Source organism: Ammodytes marinus (assembly GCF_949987685.1).
Source record: "Ammodytes marinus genome assembly, chromosome: 14".
NCBI lineage: Eukaryota > Metazoa > Chordata > Actinopteri > Uranoscopiformes > Ammodytidae > Ammodytes > Ammodytes marinus.
This window is the reverse complement of record NC_137218.1, coordinates 12,370,459-12,395,005: the sequence shown is the minus strand read 5'-3', so window position 1 is coordinate 12,395,005 and position 24,547 is coordinate 12,370,459. Positions and strand designations below refer to the sequence as shown.

The 24,547-nt window shown below is 40.5% G+C and overlaps 1 protein-coding gene across 1 annotated transcript in view; it reads left to right on the top strand.

The window, feature by feature from the left end:
* Positions 1–2,172: 2,172 nt before the first annotated feature.
* The window catches only part of LOC307260237 (actin-binding LIM protein 3-like), a gene marked incomplete at its 3' end in the record, with an annotated part of 40,796 nt that continues 18,421 nt past the window's right edge, over positions 2,173–24,547 (top strand). The window contains exons 1-9 of the mRNA XM_080040422.1: positions 2,173–2,306; positions 5,590–5,766; positions 14,051–14,234; positions 16,868–16,980; positions 18,124–18,250; positions 18,459–18,552; positions 18,947–19,034; positions 23,080–23,138; positions 23,730–23,810. Coding sequence (XP_079896548.1) covers positions 2,288–2,306; positions 5,590–5,766; positions 14,051–14,234; positions 16,868–16,980; positions 18,124–18,250; positions 18,459–18,552; positions 18,947–19,034; positions 23,080–23,138; positions 23,730–23,810 — 942 coding nt within the window. The 5' untranslated portion in view covers positions 2,173–2,287. The remainder of the gene's footprint in view (positions 2,307–5,589; positions 5,767–14,050; positions 14,235–16,867; positions 16,981–18,123; positions 18,251–18,458; positions 18,553–18,946; positions 19,035–23,079; positions 23,139–23,729; positions 23,811–24,547) is intronic.

Here is a 24,547-nt window from a genome sequence, read left to right as displayed (position 1 = left end):
AAAAATTGCAATAGAGAATGTGGAAGAAAACATCTTACAAATGTTGCTTCTTTTTGTTAATGATGTCGAGAAATGTCAAGAATAAAGACGGATACTCCAAAATGCTATTGGAGTTAGTGAGCCATTTATGAATTTTCAGCATCCTAAAATTGACATGCATGTATTGGGACATCCTAAATATTTTTCTGGCATACTAAATAGTAGGGAAGTATGGGGGGATTGGAAAGCAGGGACAATATTTAACGTGTGTGTGTTTGGGCTCTAGTCCTCCTCCTTCGTGCTATTGGCTGGTGAATCTGGATACCTGCAGCCTATCACAGTCCATCCTGAGGGTATTTAAAGCTGAGAAGCCGTTTGCGGAGTAGCCTCGTAGCTCCTGATTAAGAGTTTGAGGATTAAATCTATAGGTGTTTTATACGTGTGTGGTGTCAGGATAAATGACATGACTGGAGAGATTTTGCTGTTAAATTGCATTTTTTAGTTTATTATATAAACTTACTTTTTCCCATTTGTTGTATCGTAACCTACTACCTTTGACCCCTTGCCAGAAACCCCCGTAGTAGAGAGCTGCCATTTGTGTTACCTTTCCCCTTTAACTTATCCTGTATTAGGTTTAATTTTGCGGCCTATAAGCTTCCATATCAGAAAATAAAAAGTTCGAAAAACTGAACAAATAGTTACCCTCCCCCCCATGCCTTCTCACAAACTTGGGGAAACAACCATAGATAGTATAAAAAACAACAACATAACAGGGCCGGTTCTAGGCAGTAAGATTAGGGTGGGCACATAGAAATAGTAGGTGGGCAGAGAAACCCGTGATGCAAGCAAAAATGTTTTGCCCTTGCAAGATCTCTATGCCTGCTTTTTGGCACATTTACTATAATGTAAGCTTTTAGACACATCGCTGCTGTATGGGGGGGGGGGGGGGGGGGGGGTTTACCATGATAGCACTGCTACCAGCAGCTTTCCATTATTGCCTCCGATTTTTTCTGTAATATAATGAATTCATTTAAATGCAGTGAGAGGAACGAAGCAGAAGAACTCTGTTGTCCAGTTATCTTTTTTTCCACAGACAAGGTAGAAATAGGCTATGGACTATACACAGTGCATGGGCAACTGAGGGCAGCCCCATTATCAAATATTTTTAAATAAACTCAATACTCACTGTGCATGCCATGTATGTGAACGTGACGTGATCAATTAACCTCGGATTACCTCCCAGATGAACTGATTCAATTATTATGTTATTAACTATCTACCAAAATATTGTATTCATTTTTTTGTATGATAATTTACATTTCCATAATATGATGTTGATATCAAACACACAAACTAAAAAAATAAATACAAAATAAATAAAAAAATTGGGTGGGGGGCCCCCCTGGCTGTCGGGACCCTAAGCAACCGCTTATTTCGCATATGTCTCAGGCCGGCTCTGCTGACCAGTGACCACTATAAGCGGGGGTGGGTAACTTGGAGGCAGGCTGTCCTGCCCACCCAATAATACAATTAGAAGCAATGCATGCTAATGGTATATTCTTTGGTATTAATTAATTGTCTGAATTGTATTTGATATTTTCTTGGACAGCGAACGAACAGGTCCGTCCGATAGTGGGTCTGGACAACCTAAAAAAAAAATTAAAAAAAATCAATTTTGATTGGGTGGGCTGTGCTCTTTAGCCGAAGACAGTTCAGGGATTGTACGCTATTCGGCGCACTCTCACCGTGAGAGGAGCTGGTCCTGCCTATCTATGGTCCTGCCTTGCGAAACATGCGCTGACAGCTTCGAGTCGGACAAGACCCTCGGGAAACTCCAGCATTTCCAGCGTTCAGACAGGAATGCACGGGCAGGCAGACGTCTTATGGAGCGCACTGACTGTTTGGAAAGGGATGGAGTCACTCTCCACTTCACTTTCGCACCGAACCAGAAGGCCGTCCCCTGGGGATAGTTAGTTAGTGCGGGGAGAGGCTGAAGCTGAAGGCGTGAGGAGGAGGATGCTACCGGTCAGTTACGATTTCATTCCACTACCGGCTGCCTTTACGAAGAGTGGAGGGGTATGGTGGTCTAATCCGCTTGAGAGAGAGAGAGAGAGAGAGAGAGAGAGAGAGAGAGAGAGAGAGAGAGAGAGAGAGAGAGAGAGAGAGAGAGAGAGAGAGAGAGAGAGAGAAAGAGAAAGAGGGAGAGTTGACAGGAGTGCTTGGTCATATCTGGAGCTTTTGGAGGCTTCACTGAACTGATTGGAACAGTCCTCTGAGGATTCAAGCTGTTGGACTTCCACTTCAAACCATGAGTGGACCGACAAATGGTAAGCTAAGCAAGCCATGCGTGTGTGTGTGTGTGTGTGTGTGTATGTGTGTGTGTGTGTATTTGGGGTGTTGAGGGATGTGAGAATGTGTGGGCATGAGTATTTGGTTCTTCTGCCTGATCAATAGCGCAGTGTCCTGGGAGGGTTTAACCTGAAGTAGACGCACACAGCCCTTCACTGAGGTTATTGATCACTAACTCATATTGTCAGTGTATTTCATTATGTCATTAGCCAGCTCTCTGTCAATGAAAGTTAAAAACAGGAGCTAATATTGTGTTTCGATGATAGCATTGCTCATCTGTGTTTTCATCATTGTCAGTTTGTGTTGCAGCCAAAAGACATGCATGTGGTTTGATCATATGTTTCTGTGGTCCTCTGACACTGAAGACATTCCCATAGTCACACGTGATCCAATCATTCTGTTCATTTCATTCTACAAACATGTCAGATTGCTCATGCTCATCCTACATTTTGGTCCTTCTGTAGCAGAAAATATTTTTAGGAATCACTTGTTAATTGGAATCAATAATAGTAAAAGTACAACAGCCAAAAAAGCCTGTGACAGCTGCTCAGATATAGAAGAAACAAAGCCTGCTGTTCTTTGACAGCCGGAAGACAAGAGAGCACATCTTTGCTCGACACTGTGCCAGACAAGCACATATTAAAATGTCCCCGTGTCTAAACATAGAACCACATTAAAGCAGGTTTGTATTAATGTGAAACCACTACATCCCAAAAATCAATGATGTGGGCTCTGCAGACATGATACAACACAGTGCTTTTTAAGAGTTAGACACCAAGCAGCTGCAGCATTAACAGCAGCACTAGTTTTATATCCCTCACCTCAGGGACATATTTAACCTTTAAAAGGCTCCGGTGAGGCTGCACTGTGAAACTATTATGACCATGTCAGCGTATAGGAGAGCAACTGTTACCCCAAAGGTCTCCCACAGAAAAGAATAGGGTTGTCTTTTGGCTGACTCGTTAGGTACACTCATGAATCTGTAGGGTGTCTGATTTGGAAAGCATAGTAAATACAATTCTGCCACACACAATATTTCCGCCCCTAACCAAAAGATATGAAACATCTGAATGGGAAAATCATTGTTTGAGCAGCAAAATGTGCTATCTTTAAGGGGTCAGAAGATGCCAAAAAGATTGAGAACCACTGTTAGCAATGACAGCCTATAAAGAGTGTGTGTCTGTGCACACGAAAATGACCTGGTGGTCACTTATCAATACAATGCGCACCATACAGTATCCTCAACTAACACTGAACCACATACTGTATGTGCACAAGCTTTTGACCATCAATAAAACAAATACAACATATAAACAACACAAAAAGTAACACATTCAGTCCCTCTGACACACACACACACACACACACACACACACACACACACACACACACACACACACACACACACACACACACACACACACACACACACACACACACACACACACAGGTGGCTCACAGATCTTTCTGTGTCTGTGGTTCCAGTCCTTGTGGTGCCATCTGGCTACAGAACCAATGCCAGCTTCTGTGGTGACATACACCTACACATGCTCACACACACTGGAGATACATTTTGTTAGGAAACATTTTTGTCCCAGTTTTACCTTTTTAAATTTTCTGCTGAAAACATTAATAGATCCACTACTCTCTCTATCTCCTGCTGTCATCAGCTTAACCTGCCAGCATGTTGTGTGTGTGTGTGTGTGTGTGTGTGTGTGTGTGTGTGTGCACTAGAATTGTATAATACTCTAGGATGCAGCAACATTAACTGTAATTTAACTCAGTTGTGTGATATACAGTAGAACTGTTAACTGCTCAGATTGTTGCAGAGTGCAGCTGACTGTCACAAATCAATATTGATCAAATATGCCGTCAGTTAGTGAAATATATTCACTCCGCTGTCCTTTTAGTTTTTTTGTCCTACCATGACAGACAGAGCAGTTTGAGTGTGTATACATGTGTGTGCACGTACGCATGCCTGTGTGTGTGTGTGTGTGTGTGTGTGTGACACAGAGAGACTGAATGTATTACTTTGTGTGTTGTTTATATGTTGTATTCGTTTTGTTTGTGTGTTGTTTCTGAGTAAAAGAAAGGACTTGTGTCTCTTGTCTAAGAGGGATTTGGCCAGTTTCATAAGCGAGGATAAAAGAGGTTTAATCCCGCTGTGCCCTTTTCATGTCTCTCATAGGGTTTGTGTGTCTGTAATGTCCTCTGCATGTATATTTCAATAGTATCATAAGCACTGGTTACAATATAAAATGCAAATTTGTGATGAATATGTCTAAAAATTTGATACATTAATGGAAATTTATGTCATATTGCAACAATAGTATGAACTTGTAGACTGCATCAAATTTGTAATGCTGTACATATCTGTATATAACATACTGAAGTTTCAGATGTCTTGCTACTACTGTAATACTGTAAGCATGTCTTTTCAACGTTGGCCTGTGTGCCTGTCTCTAAGGCCATAACCCTTGTAATGAATGGTTGTAAGTCGTGCTGATCTCCCTGGCACAGTAACAGACTTTCCAGGAGCCATTACTACTACTTAAGCCTTTCTCTCTAAGCTTTCTTTGCCCCCACCTGAACCTTCAGTCGAGAGTGTCTGTGATTATGTTTACGTGTCTGTATATCTGCCCTTTATGTTTTTATTTTAATTTTTTATTCTGTATCATTTTCATTGTGTTTTTTGTCTCATTGACCCTCCAGAATTGGTTGCCACAGTGCTTGTGTGCCATTTACAAAAAAGTGTCTTTTAAGACTGGATCGTGCTCCGGGGAACTTTTCAGTATGTCTTTATAGTCTTTATACTACGCCAGCTGCAGTTCCTGAGTGAGCGTACCCATGACAGAGACAAAAAAGAAAGAAAGAATAGCATTCTTTGCGCTGATGGTCTTGTTTCCTTTTACATGTCATTTATGATCATCAGAGGGAAAATGAGACTGTTTTAGAGATATTTTTAAATGTTCCCCGTGGCACCTTTTTAGATTAATATTTTGTCAACTTTTCAATCTGGTGTGTTTCTTCTTTACACATGTACGACAAACCTGAGCAACTGCTGATTCGTTACACATTTTGGGTGTAGTGTTCTGTCACGCACTTGCAGGTTCCCGACCCGTGCTTTTAGGTGGCGTTCCTCCCACATTTTCTTATTTCACCTTGATCAGATGTTTGATCTGAAATCAAGTCAATGGGTATAGGGCCTTAAAATGATAAGTGATAAGTGATAATAATGTTTTTTTTCTCTCCTCTCCACAGTTCAGTACCAGTCTGGTCTTTATGAAGGAAACAACAACAACAGCAGCAGCAGCAGCTCTCCTCTACCCAGCCGCGGTCGTTCGCCCATAGTGTGCGAGCGCTGTGGGGAGGTGTGTCGCGGGGAGGTGGTGCGCGTCAAAAACACACACTTCCATGTTCACTGCTTCACCTGCCAAGGTAAAAAGACACACACACACATAGACCCAGACAGACAGACAGACAGACACACCTCCATATATCCAGTGCACAGTAACCCCTCTTCACATGCACACGTATGTTCATATCACATCCTCTTCCATTCTCCACTCACACACTCACATACACAATGTTAATTTGTATTTCTTTATTTTATTAAATCGCGGAAAGATGCATTTGTTTCCATGTGCACCCACATCAGTTAGCATAATTAAATATTAAATAATTTCCAGTTCTCAGACAAGAAGGAACCAGCACAATTGAATAAGTGATAGCTTGTGTCTCACTGGTATATAAACTGAAATCTGACATAAATATGACAATATACTGGGATCCAAGTCAATAACAAGCTTTATTATGTAAGAAAAATTATCCTGTCACATAGAAGCAATAAATGTCACCAGAAACAAAAAGGTGAAATTTAAGAACGCCACAGTGAATGTATCCTACAATCAGATGGTCAGCTTTTTGTTTTTCTTCTGCTCATTATATCTTGTCTCAGGTTCTGTTTGTAGCCATGTCTCATGTATGTCAAATGGTTACAAATGGTTAAAATGAGAATTTGTATGCTAACGGTGTAGCCTCCCTCGAAGCGTGGCTGTTTAGGATTGAAAAACAAAATAGGATTGAGAAGAGAATAGAGAGGGGTTTTGAGATAAATGAGTAGAAGCAACACATGAGTGGAGAGAGATAAAGACAGCGACCCTGTGTGTTTGTCCATTTGATTGTGATTTATTTTATGGGATGCTGAAGTCACAAATGTAGGTGGTATGGGCTTAAATTTGTATCCTTCAATAAAACTACAATGAGAACTTGGTGTGGGTATATGATTCAATGACAATGAACTGAGGTAATGTTTTTAGCCAAAGTTGCTTGGTCAACATGTTCATAAATCCTATTGACTTCAGAATGGTGATGATTACCTATTTAACATTAACATTTTAGCATTTTAGCATTTCAGCGATGTTAATAGACTCATTATATAACATTTAATATCTTAATATTGATATATTTGTCAAGAAATATCGTTTTTTATCAATTAATAATAATAATAATAATAATAAATTTTATTTGTAAAGCACTTTTCATAAAGAATCTCAAAGTGCTACAGAAACCAGAAACAAAATAAACAAAAGACTAAGAGAAAATAAAATCAGACACGTTAAAATCAGTAGTAGATAAAACAGCTAAAAGAGATTAAATAGCAGAGAGAGAAAAGAACAACTAGGGACGACCTAGGAAAACCTGTCTAAACAAAAAAGTTTTAAGCCCTTTTTTAAAGGTGACCACAGACTGGGGTTGTCGTAGGTGTTCAGGGAGGGAGTTCCAGATGTGGGGGGCAGCGAAGCAGAAAGCTCGGTCTCCCATGGTGCGGAGTCGTGTGCGGGGCTGATGGAGGAGGTTGGTACTTTGAGACCGAAGGTTACGGGTGGATGAGTGAGGGGTAAGGAGGTCTTTGAGGTATTGCGGGGCGTTGCTGTAGATGCAAAGGTGGGTGAATAATCAGACAAGATCGGCTCTTTGTGTCAGATGTCAGTCAGGGTATAAAATCCCTGATGGTAGAGAAGACAACGTTATCGCCTCAGGGTCGGTATGATCATTTCTCCCAACAGCCTTGATATCTTCAGCAGCTTTAAATCTACAGCATGTCAAATTGGATGCCCTTTTCCTTCATTTTTTATATTAATAAATCCACCCACCATACAAGCTGCTACTACAATACCACATGTTCATCGCAGGATTCAAACTGTTGAATTTACCACTAAAACTTGTTTCTGTTTGAGCGACGAGAACAAAGCAAACAATGTATAGCTACACACTAATGAAGATTTCAACAAGGCTGATCACTCATAAGAGAAATGCAAAACCTCCAAATAATATCCTTCTGCTCCCATAAAACCCCTCATAAAATATGGATCACACTCATAAAGTTGCCCTCCTTTTAAAGCAAACGATGCCAGGGTTTTGTAATATTATTTATGTGAACTGCTGGTTATGCAAATATGCAAGTGTTGCTCCTCAATTTAACTGATTAATGTTAACCCCCTCCCCCGCTCCTCTTTCACCCGTCCGTTCGTCCTGATCACAAGAAATCCATCCGGCGTTGATGATGCGACTGCATGAGGAAAGACAGTGACAGGACGGCAGACGTGCGTTGGATGGACAGATCGATAGCCTCATTGAAACCTCCCCTGGGCCCCTCTCTCCCTCCCTTCACATCCTCATCCATTCATTTTGTTCTCTGCTTACCTTTCTCTGAAGAAATATATCAGTCAGACTCATTACTGGAAGAAAGGACCGCTACACCGATTTCCTGTGTACATTGAAACATTTAGGTGGAGTCAGTCGATTCTGGAGAACGCTTGTTGTCATAATCACTTTTTGTCAAAATCAGTGAATATCTCCTCACAATTCACTACCGGTCCATTCTGTGTGTGCACTGAAACAAAATTTGGTGTTAATACACAGCCTAGGCTCTGTAAACTGGTATGTTGCTAGCTACGGTGGGCCCCTTTGTTAACATTCTCCTTTGTTTACATACCAGTTTACAGAGCCTAGCCTGTCCAGAACGGACAGGTTAGGGATCACGGGGAGATATTCACTGATTTTGACAAACAAGTGATTTTGACAACCCGCGTTCTCCAGCATTACTGACTCTAGCTTTTAAAAAGTCTCTGCTTGAAGGTGATGTACAACTGGTCCTGGAGCTCCCTTATTTAATTTGGATGGATTGTACAGTACAAAGGCCGGGTCCTTCACCTTCTCAAGCGAATATAAAACAGACTTGTGTGATTCTCTCTACATAGCTAAGCCCACTGGAAAGCCTGACCCACTTTGTTTTAGAAACAAAGCATATACCAGAAGCGAGATTCAGTGCATTTTTATCAGCGCTGGTGCACGCTCTGCCGTACAGACAGTCACGGATGGCCTAGCTCTCTTCTTCAGAAGAGACTTCAAGGTCAAATCATAAAGCATTAAACGCTGTATCAGCTCAGCTGCGTAGCGCTCTTTTGTGTGTGTATTCGCACTGGGGGTCAGTATGCTGCTGAATTTGTGAGCCTTTGTGCACGCTTTCTGCTTTTTTGTTGTGTGTATCCAGAAGCTAAATCAGAAAAATGAGACAGTCAACATGTGTATCAGGCCTCAAGGAGTTCTAGTTCCTCACATCCATCTTCATTTATATCCCCCCCTTTTGAAAATGTATTTTTTCCTTTTTCGCTTTGCTTGTGCCGCCAGCAGTAAACAAAGAAATCTTTATCGGTTGTCTTTCTGCCTATTTGTGTGTATTTGTGTACGTGTGTGTGTACAGACCTTAAGCATTTCTATTTAATAGGCAGCAAAACACTGTTAACGGATGTTGAAGAAAAGTATTTAAATTCTTCAGTGCCTCCGATGAACTGCCGCTGAACCTGCCCCCCAATGTGCATAAGGGACGCAAAGTAGGAGGCTGTTGAAAGTAGATAAACATTGGAATACAAAGTGCTTTGAACATGATTTTATCTATTTATTAATTTCCATTTATTTTATTTGTCAACTGAAATGCATTTTTTTAGAACAAGCCTCATTCTTCGTATATCAGTACAAGATGGTTAGTTCTTTGAAAAAAGCAATTTTTTCTAGACATAGAAAATCTACCATTTAAAAACCATACATTGTGAAATATCCAGGCCTTAATAATCAATTTATCTTTCTTGCAACAACATTGCGGCACAATTGAAAGATGTTGGAAAAATAATGTCCTAATAATGTCCCTAGCCTGTGCTGCCATGTGCTACAAAAACGTTGCTGGTTTGTCTTTCTTTGAAAGCCGAAACAAAATGAGGGGGTCTTTATTTACTGCAGACATTTTGACAGCTGGAGAAGCACAGGTGGAACTAATAACAATGGCTCAGTTGCAGCAATTATTTTTATGGCAGCTCACCAATTAACAATTTTCGTTAATTTCATTATATCCTGTGCATGTGATGTGTGAAATCTCTTTTGATCGTCATTCCTGTCTGGTGAGAATACACCCCTCAGCAGACTTGCACCCAGGGTGACTGGTGTCAATATCCCCAATGAGGCAGGGTGAAAGCTGGATCAATCTTCAGATGGTTGGAGACAGTCGCAAAAACACTGTTGTCTATGCCACCAGATACGATCATCACTAGTGGAGGTTGAATTCACTTGGATATAATACAGTTTTGCATGAATGAAACTTACTTGAGGTGATCTTAAAGCGCTACACGCATGTACAATAGGTCTAAAGCACAGTATATGGGAGCTGTCAGGTTCTTTCAGCACAGAGAAGAGACTAAATGTAGAAATGCTCCAGAGTCCGGGGGGCAACAGGTGGGGTCAGGGAGAGGTCAGGGTGAAGGTCATAAGAGCTTTTGATGGGTCTGGCATGGAGGCGTCTGACAGGTCTTTGGCCTCTTTGAACATTATGCTTCAGTCAGCAAGTTGAGCTGGCAGCGGGAAGATTTGTCCTGACTGCCCCTGACAGACTCAAATGTCATGTGACAGAGAGCGAATAATGGATGGTTGCAGGCAGGCGCATACTCATTTAAATTCTGGTAGTTCTCTGCTTTGGCATTTACTACTTATATACGCTGTAAATCCGCAAAATTAAAACTTATAGCTTAAGTGAATTAGTTAGGCTCGGACACACTTTTGATGTAAATCCTGTCAGGTTGAAAGGTTTTGGGAGCAATTTGGTTGTGACCTCATTCCCATATTGCGTGCTTCTCTGCATCCTACTTGATCTAAACAAACATAACTTTTTGCAGTAGTGCATGTAGTAATTGGTGTCATGTTATTAGAAATCACAACGCTTGATATGTTGGGTTGTATCCTTTTCCATTTATTTCCCTGATTAAAGGGGAAAAAGCCTTTGCATTGTATCTGCTGTGCTCATTGTTCATCTGTATTTAAGTAACATTTCAGTACTGAGACCTAAAATGGGCCATTGTCAATCTAATAATGATGCACTGACAGCAAAACAGAGTCTACAGCCAAACTAGCAGCTCTGTGAAGCTGTACTTCAGAATGCTAACGTCAGCATGCTAACATTTCTGACACTGCTAACATTCCGGTGTTTATAAGGGATAATGCATTCCATGTTTACCATCTGGTATAAAATACACCAGCAAAAAAGCCTGAACACGATCCAGCGAGTAGCAGAATGTAGCAAAAATATACTCAAATACGACCTGATAGTTATGCTAGTTAAATCCGTGATTAATTATTTAAAGGTTATCAACAAGCACAGCCAGTGTACATAATTACACTTGGACCTTATTCTGTGAGGATAATTTTGTAAAATGGCCTCCCATCTGAAATCCAAATACAGCTGAGGTCTCTCCAGAGAAGCCAAGCCTTGACAGCTTCCCTCTTTGGTGTTTTCTCCCACTTCTTAATAGCCTTTTATTTAGACAGTGATGAATGTGTGAATGCTATCAGCCGGGTGAGAAGGAAACAGCGCTCATCCTTAAGTGTGTGTCTGTGGGTAACAGGGAGAAAGAGAGCATCTGTATACAGTTTGCATATATCATGTTGTCACCGCATAACTGCATCTCCAGTGATTCCTCTTCATATGTGTCCACCTGCAATGGCTTTTGAATCAAATTGGATAGTGTAAAATTTTTTGGACATGCATTTTTTACTTATAAACTAGACATATAGCATACATGAGCGTGTGTGTGTTTAGGTACACAGTATATGTATACAGCAGCCACAGAAGCTATAACTCAGCCAGACGGATAAAGGTCAGGCTGGCATTTTAATACTTGTGCGACAGCAGCTCTCCCATGACAAGAATATAAGATGAGAGTCAGAGGAACAAAAACACTCAAAATATTTGTTGTCGTGATCAAGAATGATATCATAATTTTTCCCCTATATGAATACATTGATTTCAGCATCTGTAAACTAACTGATGTTTAAGATGATAAGTCAGTTATGAGACATTTATCAAGCCTAACTTGTTTGCGGACAACAACAGAAGCATCATATTTGTGTTGGTAAGGGACATACTTAGACGCTTGACATGAATACTGCAAACACACTATCAGATCTGTGCCATGCAGGTAAAAACTTTGGACTTTAGTTTAAATGCATTCTGTAGACTGTACGCTGTGCTGGAGTCCTCAGGATCAGGAGAGATACACTGCCAGTTCTCACATCTCTTTACACTGACTTAAAAATTCTGCTTTTGGTTTATAAAGCATTAAATGGTTGAGGGCCAAAAATACATTTCTTATCCGCTGCTCCGTTTTTTGCACATGTCCAGACCTTTAAGATCAAATGGGAAAGGTCTGCTCACTGTCCACAGGGTCAAAACCAAACATGGAGAAGCAGCATTACATTTTTATGCTCCTATCTCCCAGAGTTTTATTTTTATTTTTATGAAAACATATTGCTGTCCCCTTGGGGGGGCATGACAGAAAATAATTGAGAACCACTGCTTTACAGCAATCCGCCTGCAATGTTTACTATCATGTGGCTCTTGGCCAAAAGGCCAATGTTTTATGGCCAGCGGTCATTACGTAATTGCAGGCATTCCAGTGATCAGCAATGCAATGACATAATATTACAAGATTATTCTTTTTAAAGGGGAATTGAAAGTTACCATGAAAAGCCTTTTCAAAATATTTCTCTCTAAATGAAAATCGAATAATCTGTGTGTTTGGATACAGGCTTATGTCAAGAAAGACTTTGAAAACGACGCACATGTTGCTTTACCGTCTTTGGGTTGGCTACGATAGACAAATACATTAAGGCAGCTAGACTGCTTGCTTTATTCTACATTATGTCTCTCTCTCTCTCTCTCTCTCTCTCTCTCTCTCCCTCTGTCTGAGCCACTTAACACACTTGCTCAGATCAGATCGGATTCTCTTGCCCCACTGGGTTTAGAGCCATTAGCTTAATTACCAAGCAGACGTTTAATTCATGCAGTCGAAGATCTTGATCCTTTAGCTTCCTTTTGGATGTACAGTACAGTACAGTACAACCAGGTTCTATCATGGTGCCGTGTCTGTATAGCTGGCTGATTCAGTTCACCTTTGGGGGGCACATGTGAAAACGACTGGCCCATACTGTTCTCAAATAAAATAAAAACAGCTGATGGGAGGTGGGAGTAAGTTTTAAACGGTTAAACCAACCAGCTCAGCAAAAGCCTCCTCACCCACGTCACAGCTGGACCAGTAGCAATCATTTGGCTGAAGGACTTTTGCATTTTGCTAAATAAAAGCCATGCATCATGCTGTCAGTACATGTAGTAAACACAGTGTGCGTGTCTGTGTGCACTCCCGCGTCCCTTTCTGTCGCACAACCATGCCTCTGTGAGTACATATAAAAGTATTCATATCTGTGTGCACCTGGTCACAAACGCTGGAAAACATGATTGGACACATGCAAATTTATATATATATATATATATATATATATATATATATATACTGTATATATAAAAATAATCTACTGAATCTTTGAATACACAGACCACCATAACATACTGTATAAATTAACAGATTAGATGGTTAATCCCCAAAACCAGATTAGAGTGTTAACCCCTTTTAGAGGTCAAAAAAAGGACAACAGATTGCACTCTCCACAACTCCACCCCTGAAACTACCCCCTAAAGAAGACATATGATACTCATTTTCAGCAATCAGTTTTTTCGTTAGACTCCTGTAGAGCATCTAGACATGGTAGGCGTCGGCACGGTAAACTCCGGAGGTATTCTAGAATCACCCTCTCTCTTCCCTGAGAACACTGTGTAGTTTTCCAACTGTCTATCCATGTCTTTATGATTAAAGTTTGAAATAAACAAACAGCGCCGTCCTTTTCCAGACGTTTTCGCCCCTTATCCGGTTTCTTACTGGCCCAAGTTCAGAAAACCGTCCTGTGTGAAGTGCCTTGAAGAAACGCACAGTGCTGTGTGTGCAGCGACATGACCATATAGAGAAGTCTGGCTCACTGTTACTGTCACTGTGAGCCAGAGTTGAAAAAAACTCCTGAAAGAGTCAACTCAGAGGGGTATAGAGCTGACCTTTACAGCCTGCAAAGCTCATGTCCTAATAATCCAAAATACATAATTGAGATTTTGCCCTGAAGATCTTTTTTTTTTGTATTGAGAAAAGAGTTCCTATCAACCCTTGCCACAAAGTGACTACATGCTCCACAGTTTGCTTTTGTTTGTTTTCTTGTTTGTTTGCTCATTCTGCTCTCTCATTTTGTTAGATTAAAACAAAGTAATCTGATTGAGTTGTTCCTCCCTGTGCAGTGTGTGGCTGTGACCTGGTGCACTCTGGTTTCTTCCACCACTCTGGAGAGTACATCTGCACTGAGGACTACCAGCGGCTCCACGGGACACAGTGTGACAGCTGTGACCAGTACATCACTGGAGAGGTGGTGTCTGCCCTGGGGAGGACCTACCACCCACACTGCTTCATCTGCAGCGTCTGCAGGTAAGGCATAGCATGAAGTTAGTAATGTGTGGTTACAAGGCAAGGCAAGGCAAGTTTATTTATATCACACAATTCAGACACAAGGCCATTCAAAGTGCTTTACAGGGTCAAGATTAAAATACATGATACACATTAGAAAAGCGAATGAATAAAACATTTAAAAGCGAATGAATAGAAATAGAACATTTAAATAAAATAAAAATTACAGGTTAAAATGGAAACAGAAAAGTCTGACTTGATTTAAAAGAGCTGAGAGTTGCAGCAGACCTCAAGTTTTCTGGGAGTTTGTTCCAGAGATTTGGTGCTGGAAAAACTAAAACATTCATAGGGCCTATTAACACACACTGGTTGTATGTGTTTTACTGGTAGCAGTGGAGTCCAAATATTTTCTAATTTTTACCAGCATTTGTTGGAGCACTGTGTGGTTTCCTCAGGGATCCCCCTGGAACTACCTCGTGGAAACTTGTGATTTGTGACTACTTGCATACCAGAGGTGGCTCTTCACAGTTAAAGTCAATGATTTAGCAGATGTTTGCTGCAAACGTTACAATTAAAACATTGATTCTGCAAAAAATATTTTAGCTAATTAAATCAACAAATCACCTTTGGTTAAAGAGTGCCATTGTTTAGGTTCCTCACAATATACTTTACTGCAAAGAAAAAAATTAATAAAATATGTCACAGATCTCGTGTGTAAAATAATCTTATCTGCATTTTTTTATTTGAAAGGTTTTAAAGGTGCAGAGCCTTTGTTTTGGACACTATAAATGTAAAATGTATTGACTTTGCTATCTTACTAGTTAAAGGGCTACTCCGGTATGAGATTGGAGCAGGATGTTGATGAGAATGCAAACAAGTATAACTTTTTTTTAATGAGAAACACTTCATATGGAAGATATGCTCAGTGTCTGTTTTAGTTGGCTGGTCTCACTTTGTTTATTATATATCATGTCAATTTAATATTGGCTTCAGTTCAGTTCACTCGCTCCAAGCTGAAGTGAATGGGTCTAGATACAAGTCATTTTTTATTTGGTTTGACTGGTGAGCAGAACAGTAAATATATTTAATCCTAACTGTCTGTGGATCATTAGGTTTTGGCAGGAGTCCTGTTGCGTGTGTGTGTGCGGGTGTGTGTGTGTGTGCGTGAGTGAGTGTGTGCGTGTGTGTGTGTGCGTGTGTGTGTCTTCTCTACTGAATTAGTACACAGTGTATTGAGATTGCGAATGAAGTTTATTCATTCTAAAAAGGGCTGTGTCAGCGTATTGCAATAAAACTTTCCCTGCAAGGACTTTTAGTCAAAGCATCGGCCGAACTCCCACACTAAGCCTTCTGAATGTCTAAAAGATAGAAATATAGCACAACATGGTGCTAGGCAATATAAATTCATTGTATTGCATAATTATTGTAATGTAAAGATTAAGTCTTCCAGAATAATGAATATATATATATATATATATATATATATATATATATATATATATATATATATATATATATATATATAAATATATATATATATATATAGCTCCACTATTAGTTCCTGTTGCAATTAATTGAAGTCCAATGTGTTGGACATTACCTAAACAATTTGACAATTTACAATGCAACTCGATTTTCCTGAAGCTAAAAATATCAAATAAGGTTGTCTAGCCTTTGTTTTTTTCTTCATAATTGCCCAGCTGTAGCACAGCCCATTCACCTTCAACACACTTGCTGTATCATAGCAAACAATTTAAAACATTTTTTTATAGCAAATACCAAATCTAGATTCTGACAGTCCAAATGTGAAGCAGTTAGCAGCCTCATCATCAAAGCTACACACACAGGAAGGGAACTTGCCGTAACTCGTAAACACTAGATACTTTGTTACAGTTTACCTGTTTTCTACCAGAGTTTTGGAAATCTCGACTATGATCTGGATGCAGATTTGTAATAACATCTCAAATTGTGCAGCTGTGCAGTGCAGTATTGCAACATGATAACGACCCCAAACACACCTCCAAGACGACCACTGCCTTGCTAAAGAAGCTGAGGGTAAAGGTTATGGACTGGCCAAGCATGTATCCAGACCTAAACCCTATTGAGCATCTGTGGGGCATCCTCAAACGGAAGGTGGATGAGCGCAAGGTTTCTAATATCCACCATCTCCGTGATGTCGTCATGAATGAGTGGAAGAGGATTCCAGTGGCAACCTGTGAAGCTCTAGTGAACTCCATGCCCAAGAGGGTTAAGGCAGTGCTGGATAATAATGGTGGCCACACAAAATATTGACACTTTGGCCCAATTTGGCCATTTTCACTTAGGGGTGTACTCACTTTTGTTGCCAGCAGTTTAGACATAAATGGCTGTGTGTCGAGTTATTTTGAGGGGACAGTACTGTAAATTTACACTGTTATACAAGATGTACACTGACTATTTTACATTGTATCAAAGTGTCATTTCTTCAGTGTTGTCCCATGAAAAGATATAATGAAATATTTGAAGAAATGTGAGGGGTGTGCTGACTTTTGTGAGATACTGTACATGTCTTTTGTGTGATTTTGGAGACTTGACCCTATGTGGTTTTCAAAAAGTAGAATTATTTTCAATGCCATATCTGCATAGCGTTACTGAAATGTTCTGTATGTTCTCAGGAGTCAGTTCCCAATAGGAGACAGGGTGACCTTCTGTGGGAAGAAGTGTGTGTGTCAGCAGTGCTCAAGCACACTGAGCAGCGACAAGCCCGTCAAGGTCCACGGACCGAGCTGTAAGAAATACACACACAAATATGTGTGCACACACACACACACACACACACACACACACACACACACACACACACACACACACACACACGCAAACTGCACCATATTTTATGCTTAAAAATGTTGTAAACTGTCATGTGACTTAGAAGATAATGCCACCCATCAATCTAAATGTAATTATTGCCTTTTCACATTTTAAGGCAATGCAGTATTTTAGTAGCAATGATTTGTCGTCAGCTGCATTGGAATAAGAGTAGAGAATGGAATGTGTGACAAAATAATCCCATCTCAAATATCGATTTACAAATGTATTTTACCAGAGTCTTCAACAGGATCTCATGGTCTTCATGAGTGAACTGAACTACTCTTTGTCACAAATAAATAGTTGCAATTTTGGGAAAAAAATTCTGCTGCTGGCCGAGGCCCATGGAGGGGACGCCTTACCAACTGAGCTAAAGGCGCCCCCGATTTTGGGAAAAATGTTAAGTGATTTCTTACATCAGCTTGACATTGTAGTTTCTAGAAAACATTACTCAAACTTGAGTGAATAGTGCATTTGTCAGGAACTATTTCCAGCCGTGAATTAATACACATTTGATGCTTTAGAGAGTATAGATGAGTAATCAGGCTTTGGCTACAAAGACAATTCATTGCTTGTTTTAGGTTTATGCATTTAGACCATGATTGAATGTGCCCTACTGATAACAAAATGACTTACATCTTGATACATCCACTATGTTAGATTGTTCACCTGCAAAAATGCACCTGTTTAACATTGCAAAACATAGCTAAAGTCCCTGCAGCTAGACACACACACACAGACACACACAGACACACACACACACACACAGTCATACACAGCAACACACAGTAACACATAAGGTGGCCTACTGCTCCAGGTATAGTCCTGTAGCCTTGTTCTGGTAGCTCCATCTGGCAAAGACAGTTTGACTAGGACAGGGAAAGAGGGATCAGGAAGAGAGAGGAAGAGAGGAGTGATGAGAGGTTGGCAGAGCGGGCAGGGACAAGGACAGAGATAAAGGATGATAAACGCATCAGTGCTCAAAATGTTGAAGCTGCTCTATCTGTCCTCCTGTGTTTTTTCACTGCTGCATGTGCTCTCTTCTCCTTTCTTTCTCCTTTAGACTGCGCTGGCTGTGGAGAGGAGATCAAACAGGGCCAGTCTCTGTTGGCACTGGAGAGACAATGGCACGTCAGCTGTTTTAAATGCAGAACATGTGGCTGTACGCTCACTGGAGAGTACATTAGCAAGTAGGTGGCTTCATTCCCCCTTATGTATAGTTCCTACTGTAGGTATGTTTGAGGCAATATCAAAGATTTTCTATAGTGAACCACATCCTCTGTTTTGTAAAGTTTTCTCATGTATAAGCTTTCATATCTAAACCCACTATCTCTTAGGATGCCACTTGACCCTTAACACTAGTTAACGAGTGTTGTTTTTTCTCTTTGCACCTGGCAGGGATGGGGTACCTTACTGTGAAGCTGACTACCACACTCAGTTTGGGATCAGGTGTGACAACTGTAGCAGGTACATCAGCGGCAGAGTACTTGAGGTGAGTGCATCCATGTTTGAATGTGTTTGCTTAAGACGGATGGAAACAAGAGGGAGAATGTGTGTGTGTGTGTGTGTGTGTGTGTGTGAGTGTGTGGGTCTCTGCAAGAAACCACAGCTGCCCCTCTTTAAATGACTGATGGTGGGTGGCAGCTTTAGAAAACCAACAAAGCAACACTCTCCCGTTTCCTCTATCTACCCTATTAAGTCCTGTTTTTTCTTTCTCTTTCTTATCGCGCCTCTTGCCATTCTTCCTACCTCATTGTTTTTCTCTATTTCTTATCAGCACAATGTTCTCGCTTCCTCGTTTGTGTCATGTTATTTTGCTTTTCTCTGCCTTATTGAATTCCTCTCTCACTTTTTCTTTTCCGTTCTCCTCCCTATCTGTCTTCCAGGCTGGGGGAAAGCGCTACCACCCCAGCTGTGCCAGGTGTGCACGCTGTCACATGATGTTCATGGAAGGAGAGGAAATGTACCTAACAGGTGAGGGGGAAACAAACAGAGTAACAATATGAGTAAAACCGATGTCCTCACAAAGGTGCCTGTACAGCGAACAGGCCTAAAAATAGACTTGTAGCAGCTATTGAATTAGTTGTACCCGGCAAGTGTCCAGATGGCCTGAGAGTTTCTGTGTGTGTGTGCTGTGTGTGTGTGTGTGTGTGTGTGTGTGTGTGTGTGTGTGTGTGTCTGTGTGTGTGTGTGTGTGTGTGTGTGTGTGTGTGTGTGGCAAAGAGAAACGGCAAGGAAAGACAGCCATAAGGAGGATACTGCATGTCATCTGATAAATGACTGCTTGTAACAAAGTAGTGTTCTATAGGTTATTGATCTCTCATCTGTGTGGTGGTAAAGAGACATACAACACATTCACTCGACACACACCTTCCCCCCAACTGATGTTTTCTTGATACACTCAAAGGTTGGAGTCAATTACCTCTCAACCTGTGCCGCTACTGTGTCCATTACTCTGAGCTGCTCTTCACAGAATGAATGAGAGTGAAACCAACTTCGCACAGAGGTCTAAATTGAATCATCCCAAAGCTTCTGTTTTACGAATCAGGTTATGGTAACTTAAGTTAAAGGGTTCAGTCATGTATGTGAATCGGTGTTTATAAGGACACTTGCAAACCTTGAGCGTTTCTGCATTTTTACGCATTTGCTTCAATTATGTTTGATTGAACCAACGTCGATTCTTACGTATGAAATGTCACTCCCAAGGACCTGTTTTGCATTAGCAGTAATAAATAGAAGGAAATGCACCGTAATCTCGGCCATAATGTTTATATGGAACCAAATTAACAAAATGATGATTATATGGCAACCCAGTGCAACACAGTGGTGTGAGGGTCACTAGGACTGTCAACAATAACAACCATTTAAATAGCATCTTCCAATGCTAAGTCACAAACGGCTTTACAATAAAAATAAGATCCAAAAGATAAGATGTATAGCAACTCAAAATTATTTAAATTGAAACAACAAATACCATTAATTAAGAAAATGCTATTTGGTAAAAGTTAGTTTCAAGAAGTTATTCAAAAGAGCAAGATGCAAAGGAGCAGCACTTCCTTGAAAACATGACGGCAATGCAAATTAGCTGCATATAAAAAAAACTGTAAGAGACATGGTTGGTTGTGTAAACAAGATGGGAATGTGTAATGCTTTGGCTTCACTGTGTGAACCCAGATTAAATGTGGAGCTACTGTACCATAATGTGGCTGACACACAGTCGCCACACAAGTCCACACGTCCTGGTTCACCTCATTGACATTCTGCTGCTCACCTGCTCACAACCACCAATAAAAAGCATTTGCATATTTTACCTAAAGTGTGTGTGTGTGTGTGTGTGTGTGTGTGTGTGTGTGTGTGTGTGTGTGTGTGTGTGTGTGTGTGTGTGTGTGTGTGTGTGTGTGTGTGTGCGTGCGTGCGTGTTTGTGTGTTTGTGTGTTCAACCTTTGCCTGTAAATGCATGCAAGCGTTGGTTTTCCTGCATCTGCTGGAACGCATGTTTTCCCATTTGTGTGTCGGCATGTGAATGCAGGTGTGAGTGCTTGTGTGTGTGTACTGAGCTCAAGTGATCTGCCCCAAGGTTACATCCACTGCTTTTGATGACTTTAGACATGTAGGAGGGCTGAGCAATCACCCTCCTGAGACCCACTCAATTACTACACACACTTTCACACACAACATATGTGCACACGCCCTTGCAATCAGTCTCATGATGCATGTCTGGAATAAGAATTGGTGTGTGTGTGTGTGTGGGGGTTGGGGTTTGGAGAACTCTTTTATGTACTAATCATGAATGTTTAATCTCAACATCAGCCTCTTAAAAGGGATGGAAGGGTGGAAAAAGTATATTTATTTTTCCCTCAGTTATTATTATTATTCAGAATTCATCAAACATCTGTAAACCTTAGTGTGGTGTTGCTTCCACTTTAATTTATTCAGCTCAAATAGGTTTGGGAAGCCAGCTAAGAATGATTGTCTTCATCACTGATGAATTTTGTCTTATAATGGCTTATTTGTCATTCTAAAGAAATGTAAACCATGTAAAAACATGCACATCTTTTGCTGTTACCAACCATTACATTTTTTTTACCAAAGACATCATTTTTTCAATGGACCAATAATGTAGCTTAATTAGCTAATGGTTTCAAATGTATATCCCAAATAGCCAATGTTTGATCCAAGGAGACGGGACTATCTGTGGGTTTAAACTTTGAGCCATATTGTAGATCTGTGTTTTTTTTTAAAGCAAGACATTGCTTTAAAAAAAGAAATATTCCCTCCTTGTATTTAAAGCTCATTCGTGCACTGTGTGACTCACACACATTTTCTTTTTCTCCCGTACAAATATCTGAATCATTGGCCTGATGTAATGCAGTTCTTCATGGCAGCATGATTCAGCAAAAAAACGCAGGAGACTGAGGCCATTTAAATATCTGATGCTGTAAATCATTCGAAATTTACAGTGGCATAAGCATAAATGTCAATATTGCTTCCTTTAAATTTCACTGGCTGCATTCAACCCATCTTTTGCGTGTAACCCAGTCGAGATAAGCAGGCCTTTTTTGTCCACTGAACCACATTTTGCATTAAATAAATAAAAGAGGAAAAGAAAGTAGCTCAGGCTTCCCAAATGAAAACATATAGAAGGACTCGGGAGTCGGGACAATACATTAAAATTATAATTTTTTTGACAAGTTTCAGGCAGCTAATTTTGAACTGGCTGTTAGACTGAATTCCTTTTCTTTGGAGCAGTTTGATTCTCCTCATCCAGTAGATAAAGCATCTCAAGTCCAAGGCCATACATCTGCTGGAGGAGCGTGGGTGGGCCGGGGGTGCGCTGAATCACCACGCATGGTTTCCGTCTACAGTATTGATTTTGTGTGCGGGTGTGTGTGTGGTTGTAGCATGGTTGATGGTGTTGATAGTGTTTGTACATTAGAGTCATAATCATCTTACAGAGTTCATTTGGTTTGCCTGTGTTGCCCCAAGGCTCTCTCTCTGTGTGTGTGTGTGTGTGTGTGTGTGTGTGTGTGTGTGTGTGTGTGTGTGTGTGTGTGTGTGTGGGTGTGTGTGTTTTCAGAGCGGATATATTACCACTATCTGATCCACATGCATATAACATCCTGACATCCAGTGGTTTATTGTTATGAATACGATCTCATAGCCTTCATTCATAGTTTCCCTTTCTCATTCTGCTCCTTTATTCCTCTCTTGTTATTGTTTCATTCAAAAGACTAAATTGTATGGTGATTCATTATTTTGTCAAAGCAATGATTCTGTCAACAGTATGTGCTTGCACAAGGTATTCAATAATTGTGCATTTCTCAATTCCAAAAAATAAGGTGGCAAGTGAAGCTGAGAGGCTGATAAAAACGGCAATAGCTGTGTGATGTTTTGAGCTGAGGAAGGCTCTGTATGAAAACCTTAAGAGAAAAAGTTATTGGAATATGAATGTGTGCACGCAATTACAATTGAATCCCTGGATACTGAGACATTTAACTCAAAACCATGAATGTGATACAGAATGTCTGAACAAAATGCCAGGCCAATCCATGTAATAGTTTTTGAGTTATTTCTGTCTGAGCCAAAGTGGTAGACCGACCGGCATTAACATCCCATTTGGCTTAAAATTCCCCCTCTGTCTTCTTCGTTGTTTATTTGTGTGGGGAGACAAGAAGACTAACATACCCTGTATGCAGACTAGACAAACTGCCTCCACAGTCGTGTGCGTGTGTGTGTGTGTGTGTGTGTGTGTGTGTGTGTGTGTGTGTGTGTGATGATTGATGTTGATGCACTTGAGAAAGGCTGATCGACTCAATATTGGATCCCATAAAAAATGGTATGGCTGCTGCCCACACAATAAACAAAGTCAACTGAGCTAAAATTGTGTGTGTGTGTGTGTGTGTGTGTGTGTGTGTGTGTGTGTGTGTGTGTGTGTGTGTGTGTGTGTGTGTGTGTGTGTGCGTGCGTGCGTGCGTGCGTGCGTGCGTGCGTGCGTGCGTGCGTGTGTGTGTGTGTACAGGTTCAGAGGTTTGGCATCCCATGTGTAAAGAAGCAGCTCGGCTGGAGAGAAAACTGAGGGTGAGTGATACACAAAATACCCACAACCCTCTGCTCTTTCTCTCTATTTTGGTTTCTGTCCCCTGTCTTTCTCTTCATCTCTGCGTGTCTAAAAACAGAGCTGCCCTCCAGATAAGTGTGGTATTCTTTCTCTCTGTCTTATACTTTGTAATCTTAAGACTAAGTGCTTTGGACAATGTTTTATTTATTTCACAATACTACATGCAACTTATGGCAGGGAGTGAAGTCGTTTTAAACTAATGTTGAAGTTTTATTTCTAAAAATTTATCCAATGAGCCTTGTTTTATATTTTTTTAATTATTTTATTTGAAATATTTAGATTAATTTCACCGATAAACTGCAGTTACAATTCAAAAGAAAATTTAAAGTTTACTCAACATTAGGGTTAGCTAGTCCTGTCCACTCAGTTCAATGCCAGGGTCAGACTTCACAATATCAAGCTGTTAATACTAATAGCCTGATTTGGCAGATGTAGGTTGTGTCTGCGGCATACTCATATGTACATATGTATTTATATATGTATAACCAGTTTGTTGTACAACGTATTTGATCTAGCTTCACTTTGATCTCAGACTCTTGTGTTTGTCCCAGCAGGGACGTTCCTCTGAGACGGCGTCTATCTCATCTCCAGGCTCCTCTCCTCTCCTGGGCTCCCCACACCGGCTCATCTGTGTGAGTATCACGTTGCTATGGTTATGCCGACAATGATGCTGTCATGCCAATAATGCTGTTGTCACAGCCATCAATCAAAATAGTACAGACAGTGACAGAAGCACAAAGAGTGCCTGAGAGGCCGTTCTGTCCAACCTATCAGATGTTCTTGTCTCTGCTTCACTAGTTAACACTGGGGTGCTGCAGCAACTTAGATCCTCTGTTATGTGTCTATAGTTCATTAAAGAACCTTTTTTCATCTTGTATGACTTTTCTAATGTTTTCTTTATAGGGGAGAGTGTGGTAAAGTGAGACACTTTTTATATTTGCTCCACTCTAAGCGAGCTAAAATGATTAATCAGTAAAATTTACACGTTTCCCATTAATTCATGATCTTTCCTAGCAATGGAAATTATCAGAATTTATTCAGGATGAAGGGCAGTGCAAATATGATTGTTTTAAAAACAGTTGTCGTGTGTCTCACTTTACCCCAGCTTAGGGGTAAACTGAGACAGACCAGAGAAATCAAGGGGGTAAACTGATCCAGCTAGTGTCTGGGGATCAGAGCAAAGGACAATCAGAACCAGCTAGAACAGCCGGGGACTCAGAACACAGGACTAGACCCACCTGTAATTTTCCATCTTTTGAGTCTTTGATTATTATTTTTCTGCATTTGTTTAATTGGGATCATTCATTGAATAAAGACATATTACTTAGAGTCCATTGATGTTAAAGGTCACTCTCCTGTACCCCACATA